The sequence below is a fragment of the Orycteropus afer genome, unplaced genomic scaffold (genome assembly GCF_000298275.1).
Source record: "Orycteropus afer afer isolate SDZICR_OR568_19922 unplaced genomic scaffold, OryAfe1.0 scaffold00021, whole genome shotgun sequence".
Lineage (NCBI taxonomy): Eukaryota > Metazoa > Chordata > Mammalia > Tubulidentata > Orycteropodidae > Orycteropus > Orycteropus afer.
The window spans coordinates 14,121,961-14,133,197 of record NW_006921608.1 but is presented as its reverse complement, the minus strand read 5'-3'; the positions used below and the strand labels follow the sequence as shown (position 1 = coordinate 14,133,197).

Here is an 11,237-nt window from a genome sequence, read left to right as displayed (position 1 = left end):
CATAGCGACCCCTCCTTGGGTTTCCGAGGCAGTATCACTATGGAAGTAGATTGCCCAACCTTCCTTCCAAGGAGTGGCTGGTGGGTTTGAACTGCTTGCCTTCTGGTTAGCAGTCAAGTGCCTTAGGCACTATGCTGCCAGAGTTCCCTTGTTGACTTGTAGTCTCTTGTAATCACCAGATAGATCCATTTTGCTCAACTGAAATCAATTTATTGAGTTTTTTATTGTTAGTATTATGCTATAAGATTTGCTGTTGTGGGTTAGACCAATTAACTTTTCCAGCTCCTAGTCCTAAGAAATATATATTATTAAATGGACATGTTTCACCTCATTGATCACCGCAAAGGCAGGGTATTTCCCAAATTGTCTCAGATACCCTATTTTTTTTTTATCCTAATTATTTTTTAAAGTCTCTCATGTATGTTTGCTTAAGTGGCTTTTTAATTAATTAATTAATATTTTAGGTAGGCTTTTAATACATTTTCCATCTTTTGTGGGAAACCATTGTGTCCTAGGGATTGTGACATCTGTGCAATGTATGTGTATATAAATTATCGAACATTTTCTGTACTTTTGAAATTTATGTTGTTTACAGTTTTTCAGAGGAAAAGAATGTATGTATAAATATTTGATCACATTTCTGATTAATTCCTTAGGAAGGATTTCTATAATTGTAAATACATTACTAAAATGTTAAAACTTTTTTAAAGCTTGCCATTTGTATTCAAAATTATTTCCCAAGCTGTTTTAGGCAGTATATACTCTCATGACTATTAAGGGGATACCTATATTATCACATTCCTGCTATCCTTAGATTTTTAAAAATATGTTTCACTGGCCATTTGTTTGTTCTTTGAAATATCTGTTCATGGTCTTTCTTAATTTTTCTGTGGGGATTAATCTTACCAATTTTGAAGACTTTTTTTTCTTCAAAAAATACATTAATGATAGATTCTTTGTCATTGATTCTACCAAGATTGCTTTACTGGTGCAATTACAGTATTTAAAAGGATGTGGCAAATAAAACTCTAACAAGAGCTTGGCAGGCTTGCACTATGCATGCCTTCCCTGTCCTCTCCCCTTCATATTTTTTACTTCTTTAGGTTTATTTAGTGTATAGTTTTAAGAAATCTGTACTCATATTTGAACTATAATACTTTATGATTTTGTCTTTCTGCCCTATATAGAACTTTCTTCCCACCTCCAATACAATTTTTGTGATTTCTATGCTGAAAATAGGATGAATACCATTATTTCAATTTTATGTTTCATAGACACTCAAATATCAGTTAGTCAAAATAAACCTTCCAAGAGGTTTGTCTTTATGGCCTAATTGGTTTTATTCTATGTTTACGTAACAGCAGGAAGCCATTACACTGTAGCTATGTTTATATTCTGTTGCTGCCTCTTTCCTTAAGGAGAACTTTGCTTGTCTGCTATATATCCCATTTGGTAGTAATTAATCTTAGTTCTTTCATATAATTGATTGATGTTATAAATTTGTCATGTTTAACTTTCTTGATTTATGTGAAAACTTTCTTGGATATATATTTCAGCTGGTTCTCTATATTTGACAATACAAATTTTTTTTTATTTCCCTACTTTTGTAGTCATAATGTTAGTATTTTCACCACTTAATATATGCTTTTAGGATATATATGTGTTCTTTTTTAGTTAATAAAGTTGGAAAGGACAATTAAAATTTTACTAAAATGATGTCATGAAACTTAATATTTTTGGTTTTGACAGACCTGTCTTTTTTTAGTACTGTAATTTGGATCTATCAAAAACATCCATATCATATGGGTTAATATTGTTTCTATGTAAAATTTGTTTATCATCATAGGAAAATTTGTTTAATTTCTAAGATTAAGAGCATATTTTCATTTGCATATTAGAGTTGTTTGAGACATTTGTATTTCCCTTATGATATATCATTAAATAATTCAAAAATATTCTGCTTATGTTAAAAGCTTACCTTTAAACATGCTTTTGAAGATGTTTTTGTTTTCAAAATATAGATTCACACCTTAGTTGAGAGTTTGAAACTTTCTATCACTGATCAACAACTGCCTATGTTTATCCGTATTATGCAACTTGGGATTGCTCTTTACTATGGAGAAATAGGCAATTTTAAAGATGGAGAAGTGGAGGAACTGACCTGTCACAATGAAGATATGCTAGGAAACATCACAGGTAACTATAACAGGAAGGTTATTCTACAACTCAAAAAGTGTTTTTACCAGTGGAAACTTTATAACTTTAGATTTAGTTTTGCAGTGCACTAATATGATAGAATGATTGTAATTTTGTTGTTTGATCCTACTTCTTTTCTTTTCTCCACACTACATACTATTCTTTTTTTTCCCCGTATATACTAAAAATTTACTTCAATATTTCTAGTAGGTATGTGTTTAGAATGTACATTGTACAATATTTAAGTTTGTCTGACTTCAAGATTTCCTTTGACATATTAGTGACAAGTAATGATGTTGTTTTTATTGTTGTTATGTGCTGTCGAGTTGTCTCTGACTCATAGCGAACTTAAGTACAACAGAACAAAATACTCCCTGGTCCTGTACCAGCCTCATGATCCCTACTATACCTGAGCCCATCTCTGCAGCCACCGTGTCAACCCGTCTTGCTGAAGGCCTTTCCCTCTTTCGCTGACCTTCCACTTTACCAGGCATGACATCCTTGTCCAGAGAATGGTCCCTTCTGAAACAGGAAGAAAGGTGAGACGAAGTCTGGTCATTCTCACTTCCAAGGAGCATTCTGGCTTTACTTTCTCCAGTTCAGACTTGTTAGTTCTTTTAGCAGTCCATGGTGCTTTCAACATTCTTCGCCAGCACCACAACTCAAAAGCATCAGCTCTTCCTCAGTCTTCTTTATTCATTGTCCAACTCTCACATGCATATGAGGCGATTGGAAACACCATGGCTTGGGTCAGGTGCATCTTAGTCTTCAAGGAAATATCTTTGCTCTTCAGCACTTGAAAGAGGTCTTTTGCAACAGATTTGCCCAATGCAATACGTCTTTTGATGTCTTACTGCTACTTCCATTGGTGTTGATTGTGGAACCAAGCAATGTGAAGTCTTTGACAACTTCAGTCTTTTCTCCACTTTGCGATGTTGATTATTGGTCCAGTTGTGAGGATTTTTGTTTTCTTGATATTGAGGCTATCTGTACTGCAGACAGCAGTTTTGAATTTTCATCAGTAAGTGCTACAAGTTATCCTCACTTTCAGCAAGCAAGGTTGTGTTGTGTGCATATCTCAGATTGTTAATGAGCCTTCCTCCAATCCTGATGCTGCACCTTAGTTGAGAGTTCTTCTTTATTTAGTCTACCTTCTTGGATTATTTGCTCAGCATACAGATTGAAAATGTATGGTAAAAGGATACAACCCTGACACACTCCCTTCCTGATTTTAAACCATGCAGTATCCCCTTGTTCTGTTTGAACGACAGCCTCTTGGTGTATGTACACGTTCCTCATGAGTACAATTAAGTGTTCTAGAATTCCCATTCTTCTCAATGTTATCCACAATTTGTTACGATCCATACAATTGAATGCCTTTGTGTAGTCAATAAAACACAAGTAAACATCTTTCTGGTGTTCTTTGCTTTGAGCCAAATTCCATCTGACATTAGCTATGATATCCTTCATACCACATCTCCTTCTGAGTCCAGCTTTCATTTCTGGAAGTTTTTTGTCTATATGCTGCTGCAACTGTCTTTTGAATTATCTTCAGGAAGATTTTACTTGCATGTGATATTAATGGTTTTGTTTGATAATTTCCACATTCTTTGGGATCACCTTTCTTTGGAATGGGTACACATATAGATCTCTTCCAGTCACTTGGCCAGGTAGCTGTCTTCCAGATCTCTTGGCATAAATGAATTAGTGCCTCCAGCGCAGCATCCGTTTGTTGAAACATCTCAGTGGGTATTCCGTCAGTTCCTGGAGCCTTCTTTTTCGCCATTTCCTTCAGTGCAGCTTTGACTTCTGCCTTCAATACTATTGGTTCTTGATTATATGCCATCTCCTGAAATGGATGGTCATCTATCACTTCTTTTTGGTATAGTGACTCTGTGTATTCCTTCCATCTACTTTTGATGTTTCCTGCATCATTCAACATATTGCCCATGGAATCTTTCAATATTGTAATTCGAGGCTTAAATTTTTTCTTCTCTTCTCTCAACTTGAGAAATGCTGAGCATGTTCTTCCCTTCTGATTTTCCAATTCCAGGTCTTTGCACATTTCATTATAATAATTGACTTTGTCTTCTTGAGCTGCTCTTTGAAATCTTCTGTTCAGCTCTTTTGTCTTGTCATTTCTTCTATTTGTTTTAGCTATTCTCCATTCAAGGACAAGTTTCACAGTCTCTTCTAACATCCATTTTGGTCTTTTCTTCCTTTCCTGTCTTTTTATTGACCTCTTGTTTTCTTCATGGAAGATGTTCTTGATGTCATCCCGCAATTCCTTCTGGTTTTTGTTCACTGGTGTTCAGTGTATTAAATCTGTTCTTTAGATGGTCTCTAAATTCAGGAGGGATATAATCAAGGTCCTGTTTTGGCTCTTGTAGAGTTCTTCTAATTTTCTTCAGCTTTAGCTTGAGCTTGTATATGAGCAATTGATGGTCTGTTCCACAGTCAGCTCCTGGCCTTGTTTAGGCTGAAGATAAGGAGCTTCTCCATTGTCTCTTGCCACAGATGTAGTCAATATGATTCCTTTGTACTCAGTTTGGTGAAGTCTACCACGGAGGCTCAAAGCTTCCGTTTGTGTTGTTGAAAAAAAGGTATTTGCAATGATTAAGTCATTGGTGTTGCAGAATTCTATCATGTGATCTCCAGTAACATTTCCATCACCACGGCTATATTTTCCAACCTGTGGTGATTCTTCTTTTTTTCCATCTTTTGCATTCCAGTCATCAGTGATAATTGACACATTTTGGTTGCATGTTTGGTCAATTTCAGACTGCAGAAGTTTGTAGAAATCTTCAGTTTCTTCATCTTTGGTTTTGGTGGTTGGTATGTAAATTTGAATAATCGTAGTATTAACTGGTCTTCCTTGTAGGCATATTGATATTATCCTGTAACTAACAGCATTGTATTTCAGGACAGATCTTGAAACAGTCTTTGTGATGATGAATGCTGTGCCATTCCTCTTCAATTTGTCATTCTTGGCATAGTAGATCATGTAGTTGTCTGATTCACTAATACCTAGAATATCGACCTTTATGTATTTCATTCATTTTTGACAATTTCCAATTTTCCTAGATTCATTCTTTGTTCATTCCACTTTCCAATTATTAATGGATGTTTGCAGCTGTTTCTTCTCATCTTGAGATGTGCCATATCAGCAGATGGGGTTCCGAAAGCTTTCCTCTATGCACCTCATTATGGTTGGCTCTATTCTGAGTAGGAAGCTCTTCTCCAGTCATAGTTTGAGTACCTTCAGACCTGAGAGGCTCACCTTCTGACAGTATATTTATTGCACAGTGTTTCACTGCTATTCATAAGGTTTTCACCGGCCAGTTCTTTGAGAATGGCCTCCTCTTTCTTCTGAGTCTGCATTAGTCTAGAGGATCCCTTGAAACCTACCCACCATGAGTAAACCCTGCTTGCATTTGAAACACCGGTGGCATAGCCTCCAGGCTCATAGCAACACTCAAGCCATCACAGTAGGACAAACTGACAGACAGGTTTGTCCTACCCTAGTTGTTCTACACTGCTCTGCTTATTTCCTGGTCTCCCCTGCCCTGCTGTTTACCCAGCCTGCCCTGGGGCAGACATCCACCTTCCGTTGGTCGCAGGGCTGGCTTACTGGTCTGCGGCCTAGGGGGCGGCTCCAGCTCCGTGCACCACAGAAACATGTGGCCTCCACCAGTCCCAGGGCTGGCTTACTGCGGCCCATGGCCCGGGGGGTGGCTCTGGCTTCATGCACCATGCAAACACCCACCCTCCGCTGGTACCAGGGCTGGCTTACTGCCTGCCCAAGATTAGTAATAATTAAAGGAAAACCAAACTCACTGCCCAAGTCGAATCCGAGTCATAGCAGCTCCTCCTTGCTTTTCCAAGGAAGTAGATTGCCCAGTCTTCCTTCCAAGAAGTGGCTGGTGGGTTTGAACTGCCAGCCTTCTGGTTAGCAGTCAGATGGCTTAGGTGCTAGGCCACTCAGAGCTCCTTAGTAATAATTAGGGAAGTGAAAATCAAAATCAAAATCAGATACCACTTCATACCCACTAAGCATGTTATGAGAAAAAGCAAGCATAATAACAAGCGCTGATAAGGATGTGGAGAAATTGGAAACTCATACACTGATGGTGTCAGCTGGTTTAGAACCATCTGGCATTTACTCAAAAATTTTAAAGTAGAGTTACCATACAACCCAGGAATTCCACTCCTAAGTATATACCCACGAGAATCAATGGCATGTCCACATAAAAATTTGTACACTTTTTAGGCAGTGTTGTTCATAATAATGAGAAAGTGGAAACAACACAAATGTTCATCAGTTGATGAATAGATAAATGAAACATTAAATATCTATAATATAGAATGTGAGCTCTGGTGGCATAGTGCCTAAGACATTTGACTACTAACCAGAAGGCTGATGGTTCAAACCCACCAGCCACTCCTTGGAAGGAAGGTTGGGCAATCTAGTTCTGTAATGATAGCACCTTGGAAATCCAAGGAGAGGTCGCTATGAGTCTGTTCTGAGTCGACAGCACATAACAAAAACAACATTTCATACTAGATAGTGGATTCTTTTCAGATGATAGCCTCCTGAGATAGGACAATGTCTGACACCTAGAAGAAAATATAGCACATAGAAAGTGTTCAATTAATTTTCTCCAACATGCTAGTATAAAATATTTCAAATATATGGAAAAGTTTAAGAGTTTTATACAGTGGTACATCTGTATCCTACAATTAATGTTTTATTACATTCATTTGATCACATGTCAGTCCATCTAGCATCTCTGTTTCTATTCCTTACTACAACTAGTTTATCTAATACCTTTGAAAATAATTTACCAACATGAGTACACATCACCCCTTGATTTTAGCTGTGTATAATTAACTAGAGTTTATATTTTTTTGTTAATATAACATACTTATTAATGCATATCATTAACTAGAATATATGTGTATATGTATATAGATACATATATGTGTATACATATATGTATACATATATCATTATATATATATATCATGTATGTATAGATACAGAGAGAGACAGTGTTACTGAGGTTAAAAAAACTATTTTTTAATAATTCAAAAACACTTTTTAGACATCTGTTATTTGCCAGCAAGTATGGCATACATGGTATTTTGATAGAATCATTTTGAAGCAACTTAAAATAAATATATAAATTTCACACATTTAAATTTAACAAGTAATCTCTAAAACAGATCTCTGCACTTAGGTTAATATGTGTCTACCTTCTAGTTGTGGTTTACCCTCCTTTCCGCTCCCACCCCTGGTGATCTTCAAAAAATCTTTCTTTCTGTTTGTAAGCCTTTTCTTGACTTTTAACAGTAGTGATCTCAAACAATATTTGTTCTTTTGTGATTGACTAATTTTACTCAGCATAATGTCCTCTAGGTACATCCATGTTATGTTTTGCAGATTCATCATTGTTCTTTAATGTTGTGTAGTATTCCATTGTATGTATTTACCATAGTTTGTTTATTTTTTATCTGTTGATGGGCATTTATGTTGTTTACATCTTTTTGCTATAGTGAAGAGTGCTGTGATGAACATGGATATTCATATATCAGTTCATGTCATGGCTCTTACTTCTCTGGGATGCATACCTAGGAGTGGAATTGCTGGATCATATCATATTTGTATCTCCAGCTTTTTATGAAAGCACCATACCATTTTCTATGGTGGATGTACAATGTTACAGTTCCATCAGTAGTGTATGAGAGTTCCAGTCTGTTCACACCCTCACCAGCATTTGTTGCTTTCTATTTTTTGAACTTTGGTATCTATACTGGTGTGAGATGATATCTCGTTGTTTTGATTTGCATCTCTGTAATAGCTAACAGTCATGAGTATTTCTTCATGTGTTTGTTAAGCTGCCTGAATCTTTTTTGGTGACATGTCTGTTTATGTCTTCTGCCCATTTTTTAATTGGATTATTTGTCTTTATGTTGTTGAGGTGTTGAAGTTTTCTATAAGGTTAGATATTAGGCCCTTGTCCAATATGGGAAAAATTTTTTTTCCAATCTGTGGATTCTCTTCTTACTCTTTTGGTGAAATCTTTTATGTGCATGGGTGATTGATTTTAAGTAGATTCTAGTCATCTATTTTGTCTTCTGATGTTTGTGTGTTTTTTGTTGTGTTTGATAGTGTATTTATGCCATGTATTGGGGCTCTGAAGATTATCCCTATTTTTTCTTTGATGATCTTTGTAGTTTTAAGTTTTACATTTAGTTTTTTGATCTATCTTGAGATTGTTTTTGTATATGGTGTGAGATAAAGGTCCTGTTTCATTTTTGTGCAAATGGAGATCCAGTTTTCCCAGCACCAGTTGTTAAAGACTGCCTCCCCCCCCAATTTAATGAGTTTTGGCCCTTTGTCAAAGATCAGTTATCCATAGGTGGAAATATTTACTTCTGGGATCTCAATTCTGTTTCATTGTACCACGCTGTTTTGATGACCTTATTTTCAGACTGGGCATTTTGAGGCCTTCTGCTTTGTTCTTCTTTAGTACTACTTCATTTATTCAGGATCTTTTTCCTTTCCATATAAAGCTGGTGATTAGTTTTCCATCTCTTTAAAGAATGATGATGGAATCTGGATCAGGATTTCATTTTATTTGTAGATTGCTTTGGGTAGTATGGACGTTTTCGTGAGTCTAAGCTCTCCTATCCATGAGCATGGTATATTCTTCCATTTTTTGTCATTCTCTCTTGGATTCTTGTAGTAGTGTTTTGTAGTTTTCTTTGTATAGGTGTCTTGTGTCTCTGGTTAGATTTATTCCTAAATACTTTATCTTTTGGATGGTTACTGTAAATGGCCTTATTTTCTTTATTTCCTTTTTAGAGTTATCTTTGTGAGTGTAAAGGAATTTGACTGATTTTTGTATGCTGATATTGTACCCTGCTGTTTTCCTGAAAACATTCAATTAGTTCCAGTAATTTTCTTACTGAGTCTTTGGAATTTTCTATATATAAGATCATATCATCTACAAATAGATACAGTTTTACTGCTTCTTTGCTAATTTGAAAGCCTTTCATTTTTCTTTCTTGACTTAGTGCTCTGGGTATGACTTGCAATACAATAGTGAATTGGTGTGGTGATAAAGGGCATCCTTGTCTAGTACCAATTTGAAAGGATAATGCTTTTAATCTCTCTCCTTTGAGACTAATACTGGTCCACTCTACTCGGGAAATACTCTTCTGAATTTTTTATAAAACATAGATTAGTTTTGCTAACTCTAGAATTTCATATAAGTGGAATCATACCGTACATACTCTCCAATGAAACTCCTCTTTCATTACGCATAATAATTTTGGGATTAAATCATACCGTACGTACTCTCCAATGAAACTCCTCTTTCATTACGCATAATAATTTTGGGATTAATCTATATTCCTGCATATATTAGTAGTTTGTTCCTTTTTATTATGAGGTAGTGTTGCATCGTATTAATGTGCTGCAGTTTATTTAGTTGATGGACACTTGAACTCTTTCAAGGTTTTGGCTATCATAATAAAGATACAATACTTCTACAAAATACTTCTACAAGTATTTTGTGATTTTCTTTCTTTGAGTAAATATTTAAGAATAGACTTTTTAAAAGAACTACCAGACTTCTTAATCAATGTGTTTGTCCTGTTTCACATTCTCATCAGTAACATTTGAGGTACCAGTTGCCCTACATTCTTGCCAATATTTGGTATTGTCAATGTTTTTTTTATGCCACTCTGGTGGTGTAGTGCCTAAGACATTTGACTGCTAACCAGAAAGCTGGTGGTTCAAATCCACCAGCCACTCTTCGGAAGGAAGACTGGGCAATCTACTTCTGTAGTGATACTGCCTCGGAAATCCAAGGAGGGGTTGCTATGAGTCGGATCTGACTCCACGGCAGTGAGTTTGGTTTTTTTTTTTTTTGGTATTCTGATAATGTGTTTTGGTATATCATTGTGTTGTAATATCATAACGTCTCTGATGAATAATTATTTTGAACTTTTTCATTTGGTATGGCGCATTATATGTTAAATATTTGCCCATTCAAAAAATTTCTCCCCCCCGATAATTAAGTTATTGGATTTCTTTTTACATTCTGAATTTTAGTCCTTTTATATGTTTGGCCATTGGTTTTGTATATATGCCCTTAATTATGTTGAGGAATTTCCCTTGTGTTACTATTTAGTTGAGTGTTTTTATAAGGAATGGGTGTTGAATTTTGTCAGATGCCCTTTCTGTGTCAAATGATGTGATCATATGGTTCTTTTCCTTTGTTTTATTTATGTGGTAGATTACATTGATTATTGTGTTAGTTAAGGTTGTTTGTCAACTTGGTGGGGCCTGGTTGAGTGGCTGGGCAGTTGGATGTAGTTATTCCCCATGGTGAGACTGGCAATCAGTACCATGATGGAATCTACTGGAGTAGCTGAGTAGCTGCTTTACAGATGTGGTCTGCTTGCAGTATATAAGAAGCAACTTTGAGGAAGGTCTCTAGCTTATGGCATGCTTGAACCCTACATGTAGCCGAGTCGTTATTCAGCAGCCTGCCATGTTGCTCTGCTGATCTTGGGACCTTTTCTGGACTTGAATCCATGGGCTGCCATGTGGTTTGGTAATATTGGGACTGTGCCTTTTTACTTGTCGACTTTGAGTTTGTCAGCCTCAGCAACCAGTAGCTGCCCTGGTGAAGAAAAGCCTCCATCTTCTGTGGGCTGGGAGCAGGAGGCAGAGCTGAACCCCAAGTTTGAGGGGATTTCACCCAGTTCCTAGGGCCTGGCATTTGAACTTGGACTTGTAGCCTCCTAAAGCTTTAAGAATAAACTCTTGTTTGTTAAAGCTATCCCATTTGTATATTTCTGTTAGATCAGCATAAAGTAACCAAAACAATTGTTCATATGTTTTCTGCCAGTCTGTGACTTGCCTACGGAGTTTTTAATACATGTCTCCTGAACAGAAGTTTTAAATTTTGATGAAATGTAATTCTAAATTTTCCTTTTATGACTATGGCTTTTTTTTTTTTTTTTTT

At 36.2% G+C, this 11,237-nt stretch overlaps 1 protein-coding gene across 1 annotated transcript in view; it reads left to right on the top strand.

The window, feature by feature from the left end:
• The window catches only part of VPS13B (vacuolar protein sorting 13 homolog B), a 1,115,876-nt gene that overhangs the window by 95,834 nt on the left and 1,008,805 nt on the right, over positions 1-11,237 (top strand). Inside the window, exon 6 of the mRNA XM_007934836.2 lies at positions 2,022-2,196. Coding sequence (XP_007933027.1) covers positions 2,022-2,196 — 175 coding nt within the window. The remainder of the gene's footprint in view (positions 1-2,021; positions 2,197-11,237) is intronic.